We start from the raw sequence: 25,124 nt of genomic DNA on the forward strand, positions 1-25,124 counted from the left end.
GCTCTCCTCACTCAGATCGGTGCTCTCTCTCTCTCTCTCTCTCTCTCTCTCTCTCTCTCTCTCTCTCTCTCTATGTGTGGCTTAGGTCGGTGTCTTTCTCTCTTGGTAGGTCTCTCTGTCTCAGACCGGTGTCTCTCCCATCCGATTCCCCCTTCTGCCCGCCCCTCCTTGTTTCCTCCCTTCTCCACAACCTCCCATAGCTTTGATCTAGGTTTAGAAAGAGGCTGAGATAGGTGTGGTGGTAGTTGTGAAACAAAAATTGGTGGTGGTGGTCGATGGTTGTAAAGCAGTGGTCAATTGGGTCCAGTGGTGGGTCGAAGGGTGGGTTTGTTGTTGGAGTGGGTCGTGGAGTGGGTTTATTGATTGTTGATTGCTAGGTTTGAGATATTTTGGTGTTCTTGTTGGAGATTAGTTTGTGTTTATGTTTGGTTGACAAGAAAGGGTAAGAAAATCCTAGAAAATCTAAGTTTGTGTTCTTTAGTGTTCTTGTTGAAAATAATACCAAGTCTAAATTCAAGTGTTTTTTAATTTTAATTTTGCTTTGTGTTGGTATGGTTGAGCTGGGTTTGTGTTGGTATATGTGGATTGATTTGTTTTGGATAATTTGGTTTATGTATATATGTGGATTGATTTTGTTTTGTACAATATTCATTTATGATTTTTCTAGGTTTGATTTTCTTGTGTTCTTATATTTGATTTTGTGGGTTTGTATGATTTCTTTTGGGTTTGTGCTCTTCTATGTTCTTGATGAAGAGGATGGCAAATCTAAATTCATGTGTTTTTATTTATTTATTTTTAATTCAGCTTTTTTTTTTTTGTTAAAATTGATAAATTAAAATTTAAAATTCTAAGCTGACTTGGCATTTATTAAATAACAAATAAAATTTATTATTATTATTTTAATAGCCACGTCAGAATTTACTGTGCCAACAGTGCACTCCGTTTGCCACGTTGAATATTTCCATTAAGTGAGTGACGACAGGGACCAAAATGGAACGCATTTTTCATTTAGGGACTAAAAGCGGTAGAATGAAAATGTAGAGACCGAAATATAAAAAGGTCCAAAATGCAGGGACTAAAAGTGCATTTAGGCCTATATATATATATATATATACAAGTGACTTACAACTCTTTTTTCTTTTTTCTTTATGATTTTTTCCACAAAATTACTCACCTTTTTTTGCGATTTTTTTTGTGATGAACCAAGACTTTGATTAATTAAAAATAGAAATCGAAGTAAAAAAAAAAAAAAAAAAAGATTGAGAATTGCATAAATTCTTGGGTTTCAAAAAAAAAAAAAAAAAATAGAGACCCATATAGTACTTTTAAAATTACTCTTACGCCTTAGTCAATAAATATTTTGATGCAATGTGGATTTTGTCAATCTTCATTTTTTTTTTCTCCAACTTGAAGAAGATTTGTTTTTAATCATTTCAATGACAATGATGAGTGACCTATTCAAGGAGCATATCTATAGAAAACTCTTGTGAACTAGTTAATAATAATGCTCACCAAATCAAAAAAGGGTTTGACTTACCTCCAGTACTTTTTTAATTGGACATGTCTTTTTGTTTAAAATATACAATGACAAGTGAAAGTTCATTTTAATCTCTATATTTTATTTAGTTAGTAGGCAATATGTCAATCTCTTATTAAAACAAAATGAGATTTATTTTAAAAAAGTATTGGAGGTAAGCCAAATTCGCCAAAAAAAATAAGGAAATTTTCACCAGCATAAATAGACAAAATTACATTAATTTTTTTTTAAAAAAATAATGTTATTTACAATTATGATAATTGCTTTTTATTACCGGTCAATATAGAAATTAGTTTGTGTTGCAATATTTTATTACAAGAAATAAATACAATCAAGCTAATTAATTAGACATGTTAAAGTGATTCTTTACATTATGGAATGTCTGCATGACATTACCTTTATATGTTTTTTTTTACCTCTCAGAAAGAGAAGTCGACAAGATTGTAGCCTGAGATCCAGCTATTTTTACTTTTCAAGAATCAGATCCAGCTATCACATCATTGGCCTTTGCCTTTGGGTTAAGATTTACGCGTTAGACATGAGGATTTATATGGAGGCTTGGTCCCCACACGGAAACTATACTAGCCCTAAGATCAAGGCTGTCCAAAATTCTTAAGCACTAAGATAAGATTTGATTTGTATATGTTACTCAACGCCTCCCAAGTCCCAACTAAGGTGAAACTCTCTTTTTTCCCGAATGTAGGACCCTGCAAAAACCAAGAAGCAATCGGATATTGACAACACATGGGACATGATGTAGATACAACAAAACAAGCTTGGGCCACAAAGGTCCATACTCCACAGTAGTTCACTCCAAGACAGAAATGACCCAGGCATTAAAATCATTCATTACTGAAAACAATACTGTTGTAGTGGGTAAGAGAATAGTAATTTGGTTCTTTTGCATTTAGTCAATCATTTCACATTCCACGGAGGACAATAGCATATGGTAATAGGACTATAAGATATGAAGGCCGCATGCTTAAACCAAAGAAAAGAAAGATATGATATGAGTATGACACGAAGATGGGTATTTGCTTCAAGTTCCAAGCTCTCATTCTCTCCTTCCATGGCTCCATCTTACAATCCACAACAACAGCAACAACAACAAGATGAGCTTCTGTTCTTGAAAGATAGACACTTTGAGTTACATGGGGAGATTATGATGTTTGTTCTTGTAGCTATGTTCTCTCTTTTCATTTTATTCCTAGTCGTGCTGCCTTGTCTCAGGGTCAGGCACCTTAGCAATCATGAACCCGGTTCTGTTGCACAAACAAAGTGTCCCTTACCATGGCTGAAGACAAGGAGGAGGAATATTGATGAGATTACACCAGAAGTGTCACTGCAGGATGAGACTGAAGCGGACAGAAAATCTCCTCTGTAAGTACTTATTTCGTTAGGCTTTCTATCATTTCTATGGCCTAAGCAGTAGTAGCTCCTGTATTGGAACTGGATTTATGATGTATGAGTACATGCTCGAGGATCGAATGTTTCAAAATACATGTTTATTTTATGCACTTAATATTTTGAAGTTTAGGTTTGACAAGTGTTAGTTTAAGTTTCAGTTGAGAGCACAGCCATTATGTAGCTTATATCACTAGCTTGTGGTTGTGAGTCTTCCTATCTTCTATCATTGTGTCATATCATGATATTCTGTAAATATTATAAGGTCTAGACTTTAGATATATGGTTTAAAGCTCCTATTTTCTAGGATTTCTTTTTGGTAAATTTGCTACTCCCGAAAAGTCGTTCTCTACTTTCTGTTAATTGGAATATTCAGGTAGAAAATTAGAAGATCTCAGTTTTTATCTCTCAAGTGCACTCAACTTGCTTCAACCATTCCTCGTGTTAAAGCAGGGGACTACTTAAAGCAATGAGCTCTAAGAACATTGATTTTAGAGGTCGAGTGCACAGTGTAATCTTCAATATTCTTGATTGTCAAAGTAGTTCCCCTCCCGCCCCCTCCCCTAATGTTATTTTAGTGGATCTTAAACCCACGATTCTATCCATATTATTCCAATAAAGGAGGTTGTGTCATTATTTGAACTAGAGTTTATTGACATTTTCGGAAGCAGCACTTTTAAACCTAAAGTGGATATACAGATGAAAATTTATTGAACTTTTGTCTAAGCTTATAGGTATTCTTATGTAGATCTTATTTTTTGTTCTTTTGGTTTTCTTGAACAATAAGGGTAAGGAAATCATAGCGTCACTCCCTCGGGATTGGGCCACAAACTATTCTTAACCACCCTACCCATGTTTGAAGTGCTTGGTCTAGTGCTTTTAGGCTTCCTTTAAATTTAGCCAACGTCTTGTCGCCATCTCTAAATGTTTGAAGTTCAAACTCAATACCTATCTTATATACTAAGACCCTCCCCATTGGATTAGGGCCGGTTGATCGATTTGAAACTTAAGATAAAAACTTGAAGTAAGCTCCTTTTCTTTGTATATATCATTAATACGGAGTATTTTAATTTTTTTTTAATCAAGAAATCTCTCTCTCTCTCTCTCTATCTCTCTATCTCTCTCTCACACACACATATATATATAATTACATTATCATTATGATTATATTCATTATTGTCTTTCTAGTTTCTATTGTATTATTTCATTATCTTCTAACTTGTTTTTGTGAATTTCTTGTTCATTTGTAAGATATTTATCTAAAATTTTTTCATATATTATTTTTGCTAATAACAAATTTATCAAGAGATACTAGTGGAGATTCAACTAATTTTGAGCAAAATTACACATTTGTTCTATAAACTTAAGCCCATAAATGAATTTTAGTTCTAAATATTTAAAGTGGTCACTTTTAGTTCTTCACAGACTTAATATATACATACATATATATATATATATATATATATATATATATATATATATTATACTTTTGTAAAAATCTATTAAATCTCTCAAACAATACGACCATGTTCCCAAAATAAAAACTAACATGTCATCCCTTCATTAGACTAAAAGATAATTGTAATATAAAGGGATTACTTTAAACTTCTAGGACTAAATTTACTAATGGGTTAAAATTTAGACACTAATAATATATTTTGGCTATTAATTTCCTATTCTTCTCCTTTTTAAATATTTTCATATCAAAAGTCATATTTTCTCATATATAATAATTTATAACATAAAAATATTTACTAAAAGAACCCTTATAATGGAATAAACTTTTAAGTGTAAAATAATAAATTATGATTTATTAAAAGAACTATTGTAATTTCACTTAACAATATTGTAAGGACCAGAAAGTTTTGGCAGCCCAAGCCCACTTAGAGTAGTGGGTTGTGGAGTTCAACCTTGGCCAAAATTAATAAAATTTGTAAGAGAAGGGAACGAACTTGCCTGAGGACAAATGCAGGGAAGAATAAGGTTTATATTAAGAAATAGATGAGCATTTAGCTCTCCACAAGCTTGCCCGAGGAGGCTAAGTTTATACAAAAGTAATACTATTCACCCTCTTCTCTCAATGCTTTTCTTTCTCTTTTCTTATTTTTTGTCTTGATCCCTTTTTCAGTACTCTCTCCTTTCCTTATATACTTTTACCTCCATCATATCTCCACCATTCATTTTCACCTTACCTCCCTCTTTTTATGACACTTGTTACTTTTAACATTTGAAGAAGATGGTGGAAGGAATTTGCTTAGCTATACCTTACACTGTTTAAGTCACCTTCTCATTTAATGCGGCTGATAAAACTGTTGTCTACCATTTAATGCGGATGCAACAGGCTACACCAGACCATAAGCTTCCCTATTGTCCACTGACTTCCACTCTCTTCAGACTCCAACTCCCACTTAGAATACTACAGAGTATCTTAATTCATTTCTTCCCTTCCTCGGGCGGCTTTCTTCCTCGGGCCCATGGCTTGCAGCATTCCCACACCAATGCTGCGACCCTTCAACTTCATCCTCAGTCCTCAGGCTTCCACAAATATAATTGCCTGATAACTTGAAACTTTACCAACAAAGACAAATTTCATTTATAATCAAACTAATAAAATTACTTTTACATCAATTGTATATAAGCCCCCCCCCCCCCCCCACACACACACACACACACAAACATTTTATATATATTATACAAAATTATATATATATATATAAAATTTTGTATAAGATTAAGTTTAAGGCTAGTAGAGGAAAAAAAAAGATTTAATTATGATTGGTTATCAAGAAATGCTTTTAGAGAGATTAAAAAAAAAAGAAAAAAGAAAAAGAAAAGAGAAAGAGTTTTATCTTAAACGTGACCCGTGGAATCTATATATATAATAAGTGAAGTTGAGAGAAACTCAAATTAGAATTCCAAATTAGCATTCCAATTTTGTGCTATGTGTCCTGAATATTCATCCAATTGAGTTATTAAGTACAAAAACTAAAGAGTTTAGAATAAACGAATTGTAATAAAAAAAAATGGACAATTTACATTTTATACCTAATAATATCCTAACAAATTTTTTTAAAGAGTTAATAAAATATAAACATGACTATCAATAGTATTTAAATTATATATATATATATAGGAATTATATTATGCATTTTATTGTATATTTCTAAGTGTAATAATGCATATGCATAGGGTTACAAACTAGTTAAAATTAATGTCAAGAGATGAAAAAGAATGATTTGATTTGGAGTGGTTCTCAAAAAGTGTACCTAGATTTTAGATAGATATGAGCCGCTTATCAAAAACTGGGGAAAAAATAGTTATGAAATTTATCATATTAATATTGTACTACAAGACAAATTTTATAGTCTCTTTTCCATTGTTTTAAAAATTGAACCAGGCTGGCCAGTTCAACAAGTCGAACTGAGAACTAGGCATGGAATCGGTTTGGTAAAAACTAGAAAAATTGACAAAAAAAACTGATCAAAATTGGTAAAACTCAATCAAAATTGATAAAAACTAATCAAGAAAAAAACTAGGAATCGATCTCTTTTTCGGTTCTTTGATCGGTTTAGTTTTTAAAACCATACTTTTTTCTTCCACTCTGGGGCTTTAAGCCATTGTTGTGTAAGCGCCTAGTGAAAGAACTAGCCTTGCATTAAACCATGTCCTTTAATGGTGAGCACTGGCATCATCAGCTGTGTGCTATCCCAAATGTCATATTACCACACTAAAAATTATTTTATCTTTTTTAACACATCACTTTATAAAATACCAGATATCACATATTCTATTTTAACATTCAACACATTAAAATACTATATAAAAAGTACATTATAATAACTTTTAATTTAGGGTTCAATCTCCTGCCTACATAAAAAACTGATTGGTATCTTGGTCTGATGATAAAGAACAATATTATCAGAAGCAGACACCATAATTTGAAATTACAATCCCACTTCTCAAACACTACAGTCCTCCACCACTAGCCAAAATCAACCAACCACCGCCTTAAAACACTAAACCTATAAAACTACAATCAATCCCCCAAAGTTTCCTTAAAAAAAAAAAAAAAAAAAAAAAAAAAAAAAAAAAAAAAACCATTGTTCGGGGGCCTTTTTCAGTTGTCTAGCCACGTGTGTCCGTTGGAGAGATGACCTTACTAGGCTCGGGTTCTGTTTGGGGAGTTTCGTTTGGAACTTAACATTGGGCCACGTGGTCCAATAGCTACCGGCGTACTTAAGCCTACAAAACCATTAAAGTCAAAGTCTAAGAATCACGATAATGGTTAAATAAATATATAATATGTGTTTCATATAATAGCTTTGATTGGTAGTTGTAATAACAGTTGAAATAAAAAAGTATTTATTTAGAGGTAAATTAATCATATATTCAACGATGTAAATTTAAAGATATAGAAGAAAAGTCACTTATCTTTGTATGGTTTATAGCTCCAGATGTGTAGCATCAGTGAGCTGATAGGATTCCAGCAGAATGCCAATAGTAGAGGCTAGTTAAGCTTACCCCTCTTATCATGCATTTAAATGAGTTTAAGCCTGGTTAATAGTTGTAATAGTAGTTGGAATAAAGTAATATTTATTTAAATGTGAAGTAATCATATACTCAATGATGTAAATTTAAAAATATGGAAGCAAAGTCACTTATCTTTGTATGGTTTGTAGCCCTAGTTGTACAGCTTCTGTGAGTTGATAATATCCTAACAGAGTGACCCCAGCGGTAGAGAGGCAGTTTTCCATGATAGCTTCAAGATTGAGGGGGAAAAATGGGTGCAATTGGAGGGAGAGAGAGTATATCCAGCTGTGTGTAGAGGCTGGTTAAACTTGCCCCTCTTATCATGCACTTAAATGAGCTTTCCCCTTGACAATGTTCTTTTAGTTGTGAATAGTGTTGCTTTCCATAAGAAGGGCTTTTGTATGGAGTACTTATGCCTTCTAAGAGAAGGGTTTTATGTAAGATGAATTTGTGTCTTCCATGAGAAGGGCTTTGATATGAGATCTTGGTGCCTTCTAGGAGAAGAGCTTTAGCATTAGAAGTTTATGCCTTTCATGAAAAGGGCTTTTGGTATGAGTGTTTGATATCTTTTAAGGAGTGTGGAGATGGTAAAAGATATAGATGTTTTGTGGGATGTAGTATTTGTAACATGTATATATATATATATATATATAGAAGTATGAGAGATATGGAGGTTAAAAATAGTAAAAATATGGGATTATAACCGCTAGAGAAGTTGTAGAAATTGCTTTCCAAGAGGAAAGACTTTGTAAGAGAAGGGTAGGGAGATGTGTTTAGGTATTTGGAGATAGGAGCAGTAAGATAGATGTATTTGCTAAATTTGGAGAGTGAGAGAATGAGTATAGGAGAGTAATGGTGTTGTAGTATGTTTAGCAAAACTGCTGGGATTTTCTGCTAGGATCTTCTATTGGGGTATTTAGCAAAGAATATCAGCTAAAATCTGTCCCAAATAGCAATGAATTTTCAGAGAATCCATTTTAAGATTTGGCCAAAAATGATATGTTTAGCTTTAAGGTATTCTTGCCGTTTTGGGTAAGAGCTGCTGGGAAAAATGTAGTAGAAAAGGAAGGTATTTTGACAAGAAAAAGATAGTTACTTTAGTTGGTTTTGGTTTTAGCCAAATGTGGAAAATCAGTAATGCTAAGGCTGCTGGGTCAGCTATTACATCTATTTTGAAAAAGTTGTCTCAGCTGTCAGAAAAAACTGTGACAACTATCATGAGACAGTTGTCATAAGACAGCTGTTGCTTTGGGCAGAAGCAGATGAGGTTAGCTAGGTGATTTCAAACTGTTAGAGAGGACATCCAGCATTTATTTCATGGATTTGGCTGAAAATGGTAAGATCTCTTTCAAGGGTATCTTGCTATTTTGGGTATGGCAGCTGGTTGCTGGGATTTCAGTATTAAATGGCTGATGATATCACTTCCAGCCAGGTGTCAAGTGCTGAATACACTACTGGGGTTCTGTTGGAAATGTTTCCTTTTTTGGGCTTTTGTGTTTTTGGTCCAAGGTTCCATTACAACACGTTTTTAGTAAGTAATAGAAGGATTGGTTAAAAGTTAATGAAACTTTAGAGATTTAGTCAATGTCTCATTGTGTTATGACATAATCTTGGTGAGCAAGAAGAGTATTTAATGCTTTGCTCTGGCAACTGGCAAAGAAATATATGGTCTTATTGTGGTAGACAGCAGCTGGGTATCAAAGATATCATGAACATTTTATGTATTTGGAGATTAAAGATAGTCAATCAGATTAGGCCATGCGTTTGAGTAAGATTTTAGCTGAAAGTAGTAATAAGATTTATGTAGAATAATATAATGAAGTTTCTAAATTTGTATAGCAATAGCTAGAATGAACAATTATTTTCTCAACAATTAGATGGTTGAGGATATGGAGTATTTGTCATATGATGAATGTTAAGTTTTAGGAAAAGAGCATTGGGGGATTTTATTATTTTAAGTGTTATATGATAAGAGATGCTTACCATATGTTACCCGCTACACACGGACTCGTCAGAGTTTACGGAGTTAGAGAAGACACGCCAAGTAACATGTCTCTTTTATCAACTTTAAACCGCTGGAGTTTTACTGAACATACCTTTTGGCCCTCCAAACCACAACTCCCAAAATTTCCCCAAAGAGACTTATGATCTTGGATCATAAACCGAAGATGAGATGACGTACCTCGGGTTTTATTATCATTTGGTATAAATATGGGCTCTTGTTGAAGAAACCGCTTGGCATGAGTGTAAGAGATGTAATATGGTTCGTGAGCTTTGATTCTTTGTTTAAGCTCAATCCATATGTTGATGTTGATAATGTCATGGGGTTATGATCCCAATTGATGAAGAGGAAATGTTGACCATAAATCTGCCTTTTGAAGTAAGGATCTCGCAGGCCATGTGAGCCCAATTCATGTAGTTGAATGGAATATGAGCTTATTTTGGACTTTAAATAGTTTTATCCAAAAAAATCAATAATATGTTGATGTGGCATGAGTTGCCAATGAAGTAATGCCATGTGGGTTAAAAAAAAGAGTCCTCTACACCTATGAAACCCAAATTAAAATCCAACTTCTCAAACCAAATCCAATCACCAAAATTAACCATAAATAGCCAAACAAAAACAAGAATTTTTGGCCATAGGTGAAAGAAAAAAAAAAAGGTAGAGGCAGAGGCGAGCAACTTGGTGAGAAGCAGAGTTGGGCGGAGTTTGGTGCTTGGTGAGATTTGTTGTGAGTGGAGATCACTGGGGCATAGATCGGTAGCTTTTGAGAGAGAGAGAGAGAGGCAAACAATATATATATATATATATATATATATATATATATATATGAGAAGAGAGAAAAAGTAGAATAAAATAATGAGAGGAGAGTGAAATAGAATATATTATTTTTATAGCATTTATGTATGGACCGTTCCAAATTTTGGAATGGTACTATTCCTTCATGCTAAACTTTTTAGCATTTAAAACATTTGATGTGAGAGGTTTTTTGATGTTTAATGTTTGACATTTGGCACACTTGATGTTGCTCTTTTTTTTTCTTTTTTTTTTTGAGGAACCACTTGATGCTGCTCTAATATTATACAATTAGCAGTAAGAAGGGATAACCAAATGTTACAATGTTTTCTTGAAAAGAGAACAAGACCTATAGAGGTGGATTGTATCCTGAACCATATATCCAAATTGCAAGAGGAAATTACCATCTCACTTATAGAGGTCTGGCAATCTTCTGCAATTGTTTTGATGGGAAGCAAAAATGATCAAGTTTAAGTATTTTATCAAAACTAAAATAGCAGTTGAGTAAAAGGACAGATAAATAAATTACATTAATCAAATGACAGGTACATCTAAATATCTAATCAAACGGTCAAGAAAATTAGTATACGACAAATAAACGTTCATCAAAAAGTATACAACAAATACATTTTCTACCCCTAGATATGATTCCTAACGATTCCCCCCTCTTTTATTAGTTTTGCATTGCCCCCACTCGTGAAATCAGAAAACAAGAATGCCCACCAATATGGAAGTCAAGGGAACCGTGAGGTTGTCATCAAGCTCAGTGCTTATGGGGAGTGTTTCCACCAATGCTGAGGCAAGAGACACAACCAAAAACCCCAAAACCATTTCCCATCTTTCCTGAAGAAATCCAAATGAAGAGAAATAGTACATATACCTGTCACAATATCATTTATCATCAGAAAACTCAATAGATTTATGCACAGATCAGATCAGAAAATAATTAGGGAGAAAAACTGTACCCTATAGATGCTAAAAAGCCAGCAAATACCATTGCAATACTACCAATGAGAGACTTGTGTCTGTTGTAAGGAATTTTATGACTACCAAACCTCCTTCCAATTATGTCTGCAAAACCTGAAACCAGGTATAAGAGCCGGTTACTTCCAGAACCATAAAAGAGTCTAGAGCGTAGAGCTGAGCAGGATTGCCATTGCTGACTATTGTTCAAGAGATAAAAGTTTAATTATACCATGGCTAAATTCTACCAAAATCAAGCCAACAGACAGTAATTCACTTGATAAAAAAATTACCATCCCCAGCACAGAGGTTACAAATTGCTGCAATCCCAATAGGGGAAGTTCTCCAATAGATGATGCAAGCCAAAGAGATCGTTGTAGCATAGTAGAGTGGTCCTCTAAGGAGTTCCCTGATGCAAGAAGTAAGCTAAGGGCAATTTGAGTCATGTCAATATATGAAGAACCAATCAATGGAAAATGTGTGTGTGTGTGTGTGTGTGTGTATATACACTTGAAAACACTTGGTTATGATTATAGTGAGTATCATACCTCAAACATGAAAACATCATATATTTTTCCTATATATATAAAGAATTATATATTCATTTTGCTGAGTTTCTGCTTTACATGGCTCAATTGTAGAAAATTTGGCCCCTACCTGAGACAAAATTTAGGATCACAACAAAATATAATTTTGATGTGCTAGATGGAGAAAAAGTAATGGGTCTATGTGAAAATAATAGGCAACCAATCACAATCTACCATATAAGATAGTTTTGGAAAAGAGTGTGGTAAAAGTTATGGGCTTAGAATAACTCTGGCAACCTAGCATGTAGAAGTGTAAACATATCCTTATTTTGGATTACCCGAGGATATAATACCAAAAGGTCAGAAAAATTACTCATTTTCCATCAGGGTCAACCAGCTTTGTCATTTTATAACAAAAGAGGTCTCTCTAGGTTGGGTCAATTCCAGGGAAAGAGAAGCAGAGACGTGACCCAATTTTTCATAAAGTCATTCTGAACCAATAATTCACCCAGAGTTGTCACCTGTGGTCTCCATTTCTGCTCATCGACTTCACTATAGCCTCATCTTTCATTATTCCAAGTCCCAAGAGAAGCATCCGAACGATATTGATACCTGGAACAAGACCTGCTAAAATGGAACCCCGATACCCAGAACTGTAATAAGAAGTAATAACTATTCAACAGGCAGATATGTAGTAAAATTATGAAAAATTTCTTGAATGATAGTAATAATAATAGTACCTGAACATTGGCCAGCAAAGCATGAAAACTAGCCCAACGCTTATATGCACAAGCTTCCTATTCAATTTCTAAACAGGCAAATACACAAAGAAATAACTAAAGGAAAATCAAAGAATAGGAAAAGAAAGATAAGGACAAGAAGACTACAGATGAACAAGATAGAAAGGCTTTGGGGACAGCATTTTATGCTTACAGGGTCAGATTGTCTCTAAAAGAATCTTTCCTTTAACTTTGCAAGTAAATTTAAATAACATTTTGGCAACAAGGGTTAAATCACTAGAGAAACAAAGCTAGTCAGATAACTCAGAACTATCAATTATTGCAAGGGTTTAGTTAGCTTAACTAATAAAATATCTTGTCCGAGTTAAGAGAATTCCAAATCCTGCCTAAAAAAAATGCAGCCCTCATTGATAACTTACCCTCCTTGCAAACAGCAATTATCATGGAATGGAGGATATCATAATTTCAATTCAAATTCTATTGTATGTAATAAAAAGAAATCTACCTACCACATAATATCTAAAGTACAGCACCATCTCAAACTTTAAAAATTATAACATTCACATAAAACAGATAAAATTAAAAGAATTCCTACATGAGAATCTAAATGTTAAAAGTACGAGTGTTCAAAGAAAAGACAAGTACGCTTTCCTGTTCGCAAAATATTGATCTTATAACTCAAAAGAAAATTGAATCTATTCCTGAAATATATCTCAGAACCAACTACTGTGAACCAAACAGTTATATTTATACCATACCTAAGTAAATTAACTTCCATTTAAACCATTGTTGAATCAGCAATTATTGTTCCTATTTTTGTGAACTTCACTTTCCACATATTAAGCTCTAAATTCTAATTAAAACCCAAAATTTTACCCGAAACGGTAAAAAGGAAAAATACCCAGCTAGACAGTTTTAACAGTTTAACCACTTAACACCAAGAAAAAACAAAGAAAAAAAGAGTGGATTCGATTTTGACCTTGTCAAAGATTCCACGATTGGCGATTTCGCCCCAGAATCGAAGCAAGGAGAGGGCGATGCAACCGGTCAAGCTGGCGGCACAGATATCGGCGACAACCGGGTTTTCCGGTATCATGATGGCAGCCAGTGGCTTCAGATCGCGATTAAGTATTCGCCCAGAACTGATAGCTCCCAGTCTCAAACCAAAACCAAAACCAAAACCACAAACAGAGCTGATACTATTAATATTAATAGTATGACGTGGGCTGTTGCGTGAAGGTGAGAGTGAGAGTGTGGCAGCTGAGAGTAACGAGGGAGTGTTGGAATTCCGTCCCAACCCGAATTGAGATTTGATTTTGGGGGCAAGTAAGTCAAACGTGGAGGAAGAGTTTAGTGGGGAGAAGATAAAGACAGTTGTTGCTGCCATTTCTTATTTATTTATTTATTATTAAATTAAAAGACTCTGTTTGGAAAGGTGGAAAGAGGGGAGAAAGGAACTAGTGGGTGGAAAATCAATTTCCACTTTTTAGTTCACAGGATACAAAGGAAAGCTTGAATAAATGGAGAGAAAAAAAAAAAAAAAAAATTCTTCCTGGGTGCACATTTCATTGTCTGCCCAGATTGAGCGGACGATGAAGGAAAGCAAATGTTGAGTTCAGCCGGTTTATATTTAAGGGCCTTTTTCTGTACGGTTCCTTAATTTAGACGATCAAAATACTTACGAATTCATCCGTTTTTAAAGCTTAAACGATAGAATTAAACATGTAAAATGTAAAATTAGTAATTCAAAATATCAATTTTTTCTCTCATTTACACTTTTTTTTTTTTTTTTCTCACGTTAGTTGTCAAGTATTAATATAGTTTCTTTATTTTTGAAAAAAAAAATAAAAATAAAACTATTTTTTTCTACAAACGTACAATTTTTTTATCACTAAACTTTTTTTTTTTTTTTTCATATCTACATTTCTCTCTCATATTAGTAGTCAAGTATTAATACAACTTCTTCTTAAAATAAAAACTAAAATAAATCTTTGATCGGTAAAACATGTAAACCCAAAAAATAAAAATCGTGAAAATAATGTGAGTTTAATTATCAAATAAAACAGCATAAAGTAGTATTTTAATAGTAATAGTTTTTGGAAAAAATATTATTTTATTACTAATAACTATTAAATGGATAAACTTTGGCTTTAAGCCATTATTTAGAAAAAAAAAAATAGTTGTAGTATAAAGCTACAACTTTTATTAAAAAAATATATATGGATAAATGTTTTGAAAATCTAACAGTTAGATTGCATTTTTTTTAAAAATGTTTTTAACACACATGTCAAATTTGTATCAATTGAATATAATTTAGTATTAGATCCATAAGCTTATTTTTCATTTATAAATTTAAACTACAAAAACTTGAATTTTAAATATTTGATTGATGATGTAGCTATTGATATTTGATCTTCGGAGAATTTTGCAAGCATGGAGGATATTAGAAGAAAATGTAATCCAATGGTGGATTTATCAAAATTCACACCTAATAAAAAGATATTAAATAAAGTTATAATCTTAGACTACAATCAAATTTCTAGCCAAATTTTGTCCATATTAAAATTAGCATTGTGGAAAAAATATTATGAAATATCGTTTCTTTGTAAAATCGTATTTTGAAAACGTGATTTGACTTGAAATTCTACTAATGTGGCAAGAGTTGATGAGGCAAGTATCAACCTAAAAATTGTATTTCCAAACATGATTTTAGTGTAAATTTTGAAATTTTACAACCTGTGCAAGACAAATTGTCAAATGTTTTGGAAACAAGATTATTAAGTGTAAAATGTTTTGGAAACACGATTAATAAGTGCAAGACAAATTGTCAAATTTTTTGGAAACAAGATTTTCCAATACTTGACTTCAATGTAAAATGTTTTGGAAACATGATTAATAAATGGACAACTGCATGGTCAGCTCCTGCCACATCAACAAAATTTAAAGTAAAATCGTGTTTTGAAAACACAATTTAAAGATGAGACTATTCTCTAAAATACTTTTCCAAAAACGCAATTTTTAATTAGAAATTATAAAATAATATATATATATATATATATTTATATATATATATATATTTTTTTTTTTTTCCAAAAAAACCCAAATATAGAGTCCATACATATAAGCCCCTGGGTGGTAGGGCAGTCCATGGGTTGAGTCGGTTTGGGTTTGGGCTCAACCTACATCTGACTTGACCTTCTGGGGTGGAGCAGCCATCAACCCACCACCAACCAAGAGACTGGTTGGATTTGGCGGATCAAACCTCCAACAAGTGGCGGGCGGGTCGGTTGGAGTAAGATTTCTAAGAAAATGGTGAGAAACGGCCAGAAAACAGTGAGATTTCACTATATCTGGCAGAAATTTGACTAGATTCAATGAGATTTAGCCAGATTCGGTGAAAATCTCATTACATCTGCCTGATATCTTGTTAGAATCTGGGTATTTTTTCCAAAATTTGGAAAATTTTCACTGAAATCTTGAAATTATTGCCAGAATTGAGGTATTTTTTGCTAGAATTTGGACATTTTTTTCGAAACACCTTAGTATGTCAGTTGGTTTGGGATTTTTGGGTATTTGGGGAGGAAAACCGAAACAAACCTGCTGGAGTTGGTTTTTGGAGGTAAAGACCAACCGCCAACCGTCGAAGTAGTCGGGTCAACTGGTGTCAGATCGGATCCAGTTCGTTTCTTTGGGTGGATTGGGTCTTCAGATGGGTTTGGACAGTCCTATTGGGTGGGAGTAAGCCAGTTGTTCAAACTTCCTCTCTAGTGAAAATCTCTTCTAGCAGTCGTGTTACACGTTTGATTCTTTATGTTTTGGAGGTATTTTCATTTGGTTGCTCACATTTAAAGTAATTCATTTTGAAAGTAGCTCTCCTAGTGGTGGTAGTTACCATATATTTTTTTTAGGGTGGTCATTATGAAACTTGAATTATACAAAATATAATAAAAAGGAAATTTCATATATTGACAAAAAAAAAAAATGCAAATACATAAAATCTTACAATTTCTTTTTACGAGTTCTCTTATTTTCAAATTGTTCTATGGTAGTCTCATTATCAATGCAAATACATAAAATCTTTCAAAAATTTAGTTGTACATTACACTAGCCAAGGCACGTGAGAATAGTTATGAGCAAATGATGGGAAATGTTGGCTGAAGAAGGGGATCTTTGGCTCATGCCAATGGCATGATCATATTGGGGAAGATTGAGATTTTTACCTGAGATGGACACCCAGCACTTACACAAAAGGGAGATAGTGACCTCCTATGGTCAGATGCTACAGAACACCTTTTATTGGCTGAGCTTGTGTTAGACCACTGTTAAGGACATATGTATCACTCCTAGCATCCCTAATGTCCCTTTCCTTATCCATGGTTTTCTCCCCACGTAGTAGCAGAGCCACCCTTTGTTCCACTACCCTGACATTAGTGTGATTTTTCTCTCCTCCAGCCATAGTATAGTACAATAGCTATATTAGGGTTTGAAATGAGCGAATAAGGGTTTGACACTTGTCTTGATGTATCTCACAACATTTCTCATACTATAAGAGAAACATGTTGTGGAACAATTAGGGCAAGAACCTAGAGAAAATAAGAGAAAGAGCAAAAAGATTGTGTAGGAAAGTGAGTTAGAGAGAAAAAGGCTTTCTTTGGGAAAGAACATCACCATTGTTCGAAGACCTTCGTTTTTACATAATAAAGAGCTCTAAAGAGTGAGGGATATTCTCTCCTTTCTCACCCATGGTTTTTCATCTTTTCTAAAGGGTTTTCCATGTACTTTCCCAAGCCTTCTTTACTTTTCATGTTATGTTTTGCTTTTCTCTCAACGTTAAAGCTTCCATTTTATTGTTTTTAGGCCTTTCACTTAAATGTACTGATAATCTAACTTGCACGTACATTTTTGGTGACTTTGTTGGGGAGAATCTCTGGTTATTTTTTCTTTTTGTTATATTTTATTTGTCCTCTTTCCACTCCTATATTTGGTTGTCTTTCTCCTTGGCTATTCAATGCCTCCGAGAAAGAAGAATGCAGGCAGTCAAGTTGGTTCAAGTGAAAACCAGTAAGTAGAACCAAGCGTGGACCATGTTTCCATGCACACTGAGGGCACATAATCGTCTAAAGAGGTTAGACAACCTGGGAATAGGTGTAGACACCACATTTTGTACCCCTTACAACTCGGGACCCTGTTCCCTAATGATGTAGGAATTCTAAAGCCCAAGGTTGGTTTAGGGCCCAATTAGATTGAAATTGACTTGAGGAAAGTATTTTTGGAAAATGTAACTCTTTTTATGAATTAAATAAGTTATTTTTGGAAAATAAAGACCACGGAAACCCTAGGGCATGCGTACACATACATGCATATGTGCCCGCATGCTCAAGATTTGCGTACGCATGTTAGGGTTCCAGAAACTATGGAAGACAAGTTTTTTGCATTAGAGTTTGGGTTTTGCATTAGAGTTTGGGTTTTGAAAATTCTAAGGGAAAACATAAGATTCACTAGAAATAGTGAATCAAAGAGGGGGGTTTTCACAAAACATCCTCAAGTCAATATTTTTCTGATTGAGGCATTTTCTGGCCTTGATCTTGGAGTTTTAAGATGTAAATCACTTCCTTGTTTGATTGTGAATAGATTGACTGAGGGGAACGATTAAAATCAAGCTAAAGAGCTTTGTGTTTTGAAGTATATGTTCTAAGTCCTTTTCTTTTCTTTTCTTGCTTTAATCTTCCTTGTTTTCCTTGTTTTTCTTGTTTGTTTGTGTTATAACATGTTTGTTTAGTTTAGGTTTTCTTTTTTCTTTATTTATTTATTTTTAATCATTTTAAGCATGTTAGGTTGTTAGTTTTTAGTTTTTATTCTGGTTTATTCTTGTTTTCTGGGTTAAGGTTAAGGTGTGTATGCATACACATGCTTTCTGCATACGCATACATACTCAAAGTATGCGTACGCATACAACTAGGCTGCATATGCAGGCCCTATGTATGCATGTATACTTATGCTTAGAAACCCTAATCTGAGTCTTTTTGCTTCTGTTTCTTTATTTCATTTACATCATATGCTTGTGCCTTGCCTTGTTTTATGCTTTTGAGTCTCTACTTCCATGTTTGCTTGTTGTTTGTCTTTCACATGTTAAGGTTAGGGTTTCTTTTCTTCTCTTTGATAGATATGCCATGAACATGCATAGGTGTTGTGGTACAATAAGGTATGTAAATTCACATGAACATGCAATTGTTTGAGATAGGATCTTGATTTTGCTTTGATGTATATTTGCAAATGCTTTGCCTTGGGTGTGATAACTTATTTATTTGATCTTAACATGCTATCTTTCAGCTTTAGATGTAACATGTTTGTTTAATTGCTACCTTGGATATGATGTGATAAGATGTATGATAGGAGCATGCTAGGGTTTGAGATGTATGAGATGCATGATAGATGTATGTTAGGGTTTTTGGGATGAAAATGCCATTTTGATTGCTAGATGTATGCTAGTATGTTTGTGAGTCTAGAATGCAGTATTGAACATGTTTTTAATGAGATTAAGACGTAAGACACAATGAGTGGAAGCCGATCCACGGGTTGGGTGCCTAACACCTTCCCATCTCCATACCTAAACTCTGGAAACATGTTCTAGTAGTAGATCAGTCCTTCCATGAAGGGTGCTATATTTATGGTTCCTAGACCTAAACTAGGTGGCAAGTCCATTTCTCTTCGCCATGGTCCACTCAGTCGAGGCGTACTCCCCCCGTTGCGCTCGTAGTGGCGACTCCACTGGGGATAGAGAGTTTAATTCCAATGTGTCTTATTTCTTAATCTTGATAAAAGATTGTTCAATATTTGTTTGCACACACTTCACTTGGATCTTTTTGTCCTTTTCACCTCGGTTGGTGATGAGTACTCTCCATTCGGGCCAAAGGCTTTTGGGGTTTATCCTACCAAAGTTAAGTGAAGAGACATGACATTTATGAAGAGTAATGTCTGTCTGCCAAGTGTGGGAAACGAAGCAATACTAAAACGGCTAGAAACACCTGTGAATGCCACGTGTCCTAGCTTCAAACGTCACAAGGCATGATTACACAAGCATTGAATGACTTTACTCATCAATGCCATTAACAGTTAGGAGGCTAATGAACATTACACTAGCCAAGGCATATGACAATGCTGACATGGCTGGATCTAGAGCCTACTAGAATAGCTATGAGCAAAGGAAAAGAAAAGTTGGCTAAAGAAGGTGAAAGTTCAAAAACGTGTACAAAAACACTTTTGAACGTTTAGACCCCCAAAAACCAATTTAATCAACACACGCAATATGTTAAACAACTAGTGTGCGGAAACTTAACATATGCTATAACATGGAATTGATTAAACAACTATCTAAGCCACAACAAAATAAACCACAGCAGATAATGTAAAGGCAGAGATAGAGAGGAAGGAAGATGCAAACACAGCGATAACACCAGATATGTTATCGAAGAGGAAACCGAAGACCTCGGCGAAAAACCTCTCCGCCGCCCTCCAAGCGGTAATCAATCCACTAGAAAATACAGTTGGGATACAAGGACAGCAATAGACCCTCCAAGCCTAATCTACCCAATGCACCTAAGCCCTCCAAGCTTCTTGCTCCAACGAGGTTGCGCCGAACCTTTTTCTTTTCTAGCTTTCCGGATTCCGCTACTACACCGTAGCATCAACCAATGAATATTGGCTCCTTCCTAACTGCTTCCCAGAACTCCAAACGTCTGTCTCACAGAGATGATAATGGTGAGAACTAGGTTTGGTATAATGGCCTCTCAAGGATTTGACAATGGAGAGGAAGAGAGTGAGGGAATTTGATGAGACTCTAAGGTAGAGATTGTGGGTGAAACAATCTGGTTTTTCTTTAGGGTTTCTCTCTCAAAATTCTCTCTGGAAGCTCTCTTTCAATCGTGGGTTAAAAGGGTATTTATACTGAAGTGAAGAGGAATGCGAAACGTCAGGTTTTTCCAAAACAGGGGTGGCTCGCGGCTTGACCTCGCGGCTTGACTAAGTCGCGAGTTCCAGTCGCGAGTTAACCGTATGGCCAGTTGTCCTGTTTTGTCCTGTAGTGCTCCAGCTAGCATGACTGTTCATCTTCCAGCATGCTTGGCACGTGTGCATCTTCTGGCGGGTTGAAGCCGCGAGTCCAGCCGCGAGTCCCAGCCGCGACACTCTGTTTTCTTGCACACTTTTGAGCAATCTTCACACTATCTCACTCACTACCCTTACAACAATCCCACTTAAATACAGGGTTACTAAATGCTGAATTACAAGCAAATTTGGCACGGAATAAAGCCAATTAGATGGTTGAATAAATTCAACCTTACAATCTCCCCCTTTGTCTATTCCGTGACAAAACTCTAAAACAGACTCTAGACTTAACATGTGAGTTGGGAACAGTTGAACAAAACTCACTCACACCTAATTCTAGAAGCTGTGAAGCACTTGAATCATATGAACATAAACTCCTGAAACACAACAATACACCATGATCATTGTAAGCAGAAAATTATAAATGCATATGAAACAGGCAATATGTGATCAAGCAAAGATGGAGTTAATAAACAAACCATGGCTTGATCAACCAAGTGAACACCACAAGGTAGTGATCACAGTGCTCATTCACACTTGGAATGAACACAAGGACATACAAGTTAACAAGCACAAGGCAAGACACTTGTATGCTCAACACTCAACCAATGCATAGCACACAAGGCATATGCATCTAGGAACAATCCTACAAGGGCACAAGAGTGACAGTACAACAATCATAATGCAGAACATTTAGATTAAAGTACTGATTTCAACATAGCATAAAGGCTGCACTTAAGCATGGTACATACCACAAGGCCTACAAACTATGCATAAAACATAAACCCTAAAAGCTTACAAAAGCATATGGGTACAAACTAACAAATACCTGAATAACAGTTTTACAAAACATAATATATCAACTTAAAGAGAAGAAGGAAACAAAAAAAATAAAGACACTCCCCCTTAGATAGTGACACTCCCCCTTAGGGGCTGCTTTTCTGCTTCTCAATTATCAATGAACTTCTCCCCCTTTTTGACATGGAATGGCCAAAGGGTCACTTGTCATGCTGAGTTGTGAAGCTGTCAAGTGTAGCAGCCAAGACATCAATCTGGTCTTGCATGGCTCTCATCCTGTCAGAATGCTCAGTCTGGACTGCCCTGATCCCATCAAGCCTTTCCAGAATGATCTGGAAAGCATCTGGAGGTGTGTCTGCAGAGGTTGAAGCTTTGTGTCTTTTGCCACTTCTCCTAGGTGTTGAAGTTGATGCAAGTCCAGCTGCTTCTGCTTCAGTCTCCATTGGAGCAGCCTCTCCTTCATCACCTTCATCTTCTTCTCCTGGAAGCCTAACACTTATCCTTTTGCAGGTAAGTTTGTTGATTGCAGAGGGTGTAGACATGGGACTGATGTCTTGAGGGATTGGAACTCCTTTACTCCTAAAAATCCTCATAAGCAAACTTGGAAAGATCAATTTAGGCCTAGAGGTTGTTCTGGTCTCATCCACAATGGTGTCATAAATGTGGGAACTTATGTCTATGAAGTTCTTTTCCTTGAGATCCATCAGAAAGACTGCTCTAGCACAGTTGATTGTAGTCAATTTCCTAATGGGATAGAGGTTAAACATCATGATTATGGTAAGGCACCTCATGTCCACTGGAAAGGCAGTGGTATTCAAACATTTCCCTTCTCTCTGCCCACCTATCCTTTGTTGAATTGTTTCAATAGACACACTCCTATCCTTGTAATTGATAAATTCTTCATCATCTAATCCTTCAAGCCCTAATGCATTATCTATGACATGAGCATCTAAGACAAATTCTTTACCCTTCACCCAGCAACTCAATTCATTATCCTTTATCACAGCATTGGAGTAAAATTCCCTTATTAAGGGTTCACACACAACAGGGAAACCACCCAAAAGCTTTTCCCATCCTCTTCCTTCAAAACAACTGGGAATAAAAGTTTGCCTTAAATCTTCCAAATCCACAAATCTCTCTTGAATGATTCCTGCATTCAAGAAGTTATCCTTGTATCTCTCAAAGTGGTGAACTGACCTAAACAATCTAGGATCCATCTTAAGTCTTTTGTCAGCCTTCTTCGCAGTAGATTTCTTCTTCTGAGGTGAAGGAGCCATCTGTGAACAGTCAGAAAAGGCCACAACAACATATAGCAATATATGTGCAGAACCAGTCAGAACCATGTAGTAAACAGAGAGAGATATCAACCAAACAAATGAATTTCAAACACTTAAACAGCAAGCTATTTAGTTCAAACATATGGATAAACCAAGCCTAGGATAGGAAACACATGAACAACATGATGAAACTATCCTGAAGGCAGATGAATGACATTGAGGCAGATTATGGAAAAATGATATGACATACAAACAATATATTGAGCCTAACAGAATCTTCCCACAGATTAACAATCTAAGACATGCACATCTAGCAAAGGAAAACTCACAACCTCAAACAGAATCAATAGTAACATCTCAACAGCTCAAAGTTCAGATTGAAATGAAAGGAATACTTAGCTAAGCACAAGAGCAATAGGAATATGACTATCATTAACACAACCTATATCAACAGCATCCACAAGCTAAGCAAGAACAAAGAGCAGAGACCGAACCACAAACCCATTTCAAAAACACAATCAAATGCGAAAAATCAAGGGTAAAAGCACAGAATCAAGTAGAAAAGAGTGAAAATCAGAAAACCCATACCTGTAACTTGACGATTTTGGGCTGTAAGAGTGCAACACAAGAGATTGGAAAAGGGAGCACGGAGTGTTTGGGAGGAAGAGTGTTTAGAGAGAAGATGAACAGTCACAAAAATTCGAGGGAAAAACTGAAAAAGTTTAAAAACTGCTCCTGTTTCTGCAAAACACGCGATTTTCGCGACTGGTTCAAGTCGCCACACAGTCGCCAGCTCAAGCCGCCAAAGCACTCAAGAACAAAATTTTGAAAAATTTTTCTAAGTGTTTTTCGCGACTGGAAGGTCTACCCGCGAGTGAGTCGCGAGCTAAGCCGCGAAAATCTCTGAGTGAATCTCGCGACTGGACCTTCCACTCGCGAACAAGTCGCCAAAACTGACCAGCGAAGATGCGACTGAGGCTCGCGACTTGACATACCCGCGACTGAGCCGCCAAAACAGGGCAAAACTGTATTTTTGAAATTTTCAGATTTTTCCAGCAAAACACTTTCCAAAAACACCTAAAACACTCAAAAATCTTTTTGTGCTTGAATTAACAAAGATTGAGCATGTGAAAACACATTTTATCAAGTACAATCACACAAATGAATATGGCATTTATTGAACATAAACTTGTGTGTTGTGTGTGGATATCAACACTGAGATAGTCCTTTGTCTAATGTGAAGCTTCAATGATCAATTCAACCAAGGCATACACAATTAGCACTAGATCATGTGACCAATCTCAATTATAGAAATATGAATATATGACTTCCCACACAACTTGATAACATAACTTGGAGCCTTTCATTTGACTCCACTTTCAGCCATAACATTTGATCTTTTGAGGCAATCATCTCTCATTGTGAGAGGGATAGACAACACTTTTCTTTGAAGAACAGGCCTTTGGCCTTTTTGAAAGAAATTTCACTTTTGATATAAGGTCGCTTACCCTTTTTCCTAGTCAAATACTAGAATGTGCGACAGGCTTTTGCAGCTCAATATCTCTTTTCATTTGGAGATTTACATTTAGTGAGCTCTTTTTAGCAAAAAAAAATAAAAAGTGGGAAGAGATATAGACACAAGTCTATGCATGTTTCAAGATCAACATAACCATTCACTAATCATTCATGACAAGTTTGAAGATCTATTTACAACAATCACATAGATTTCAAGATTTTTCCCATAGTGATATGAGTGCATGAAGACAAGCAATGCTCGAAAATGCACAAAGCCATTAGCACAAAGGTACATGGCAAAACGAGTTTTAAGACAAAACTCAACAAAGTCAATCAAGCTTTTTGATTTTCAAATTTTTATGTAATTTTTGGATTTTTGACTCAAGAAACAAAAAGACTGATAAAACACAATTAAGAAATATTCACAAGAAGAATAATCAAACAAAAACAACAAGCATACCAAACAAACATAGTCACAAAGCATAGGAAGTATTAATGCATGGACATGTTGTAATGCTTATGCATGAGTACCCCTTTTCACCCACACGTCACTTGCGTTTGGGGTGATTTCCTTAAAGGATTGGGTACGGGAGTTAGGGCTTTCAAACCTTCGTGAGAAGCTTTCCAAGCAGTTGGTGAATGCACCAATCATCTTCATCACGTCCATCATTCCGGTATCTCCATTTTGCTCTCTAGGTTGATCCCCTGCCCAAGTTCTCCTATCAATTCTTGGTCCTCCTGACCTTTGAGGAGTAGCACTGTTCTTTGCTCTCAGCTTTTGGCAATTTGGTCGAGTGTGCCCTTGAAGTCCGCAGTAATGGCACACATACATTCCTCTAGGACCTCTTTGTGGTCGAGGACGTGACTTGGCACGAGACTCAGACCTGCCCACATACTGATTACGATGATTCAGCATCCGTTGGTCCACCACAT

At 35.4% G+C, this 25,124-nt stretch overlaps 1 protein-coding gene across 1 annotated transcript; it reads right to left on the reverse strand.

The window, feature by feature from the left end:
* Positions 1–10,768: 10,768 nt before the first annotated feature.
* LOC126689232 (farnesol kinase, chloroplastic) lies at positions 10,769–14,080 on the reverse strand. The gene is made up of 6 exons (XM_050384353.1): positions 13,478–14,080; positions 12,499–12,566; positions 12,280–12,411; positions 11,525–11,640; positions 11,234–11,348; positions 10,769–11,148 (listed from the first exon to the last, which is right to left on the reverse strand). The coding sequence occupies exons 1-6, from the start codon at positions 13,883–13,885 to the stop codon at positions 10,971–10,973; spliced, it is 1,017 nt and encodes a 338-aa protein (XP_050240310.1). The 5' UTR covers positions 13,886–14,080; the 3' UTR covers positions 10,769–10,970.
* Between the last annotated feature and the right edge of the window lie 11,044 nt (positions 14,081–25,124).

This window comes from Quercus robur, chromosome 1, assembly GCF_932294415.1.
Source record: "Quercus robur chromosome 1, dhQueRobu3.1, whole genome shotgun sequence".
NCBI classification, from domain to species: Eukaryota; Viridiplantae; Streptophyta; class Magnoliopsida; order Fagales; family Fagaceae; genus Quercus; species Quercus robur.

Excerpts from the sequence above, each read along its gene's own strand:
- LOC126689232 (XM_050384353.1), bottom strand. The coding sequence starts at position 13,885 with ATGGCAGCAACAACTGTCTTTATCTTCTCCCCACTAAACTCTTCCTCC. Across the intron at positions 12,412-12,498 it reads CTTTGCTGGCCAATGTTCAG|TTCTGGGTATCGGGGTTCCA; the intron begins GTACTATTATTA and ends TTCTTATTACAG. Across the intron at positions 11,149-11,233 it reads GGCTTTTTAGCATCTATAGG|GTATATGTACTATTTCTCTT; the intron begins GTACAGTTTTTC and ends ATATTGTGACAG.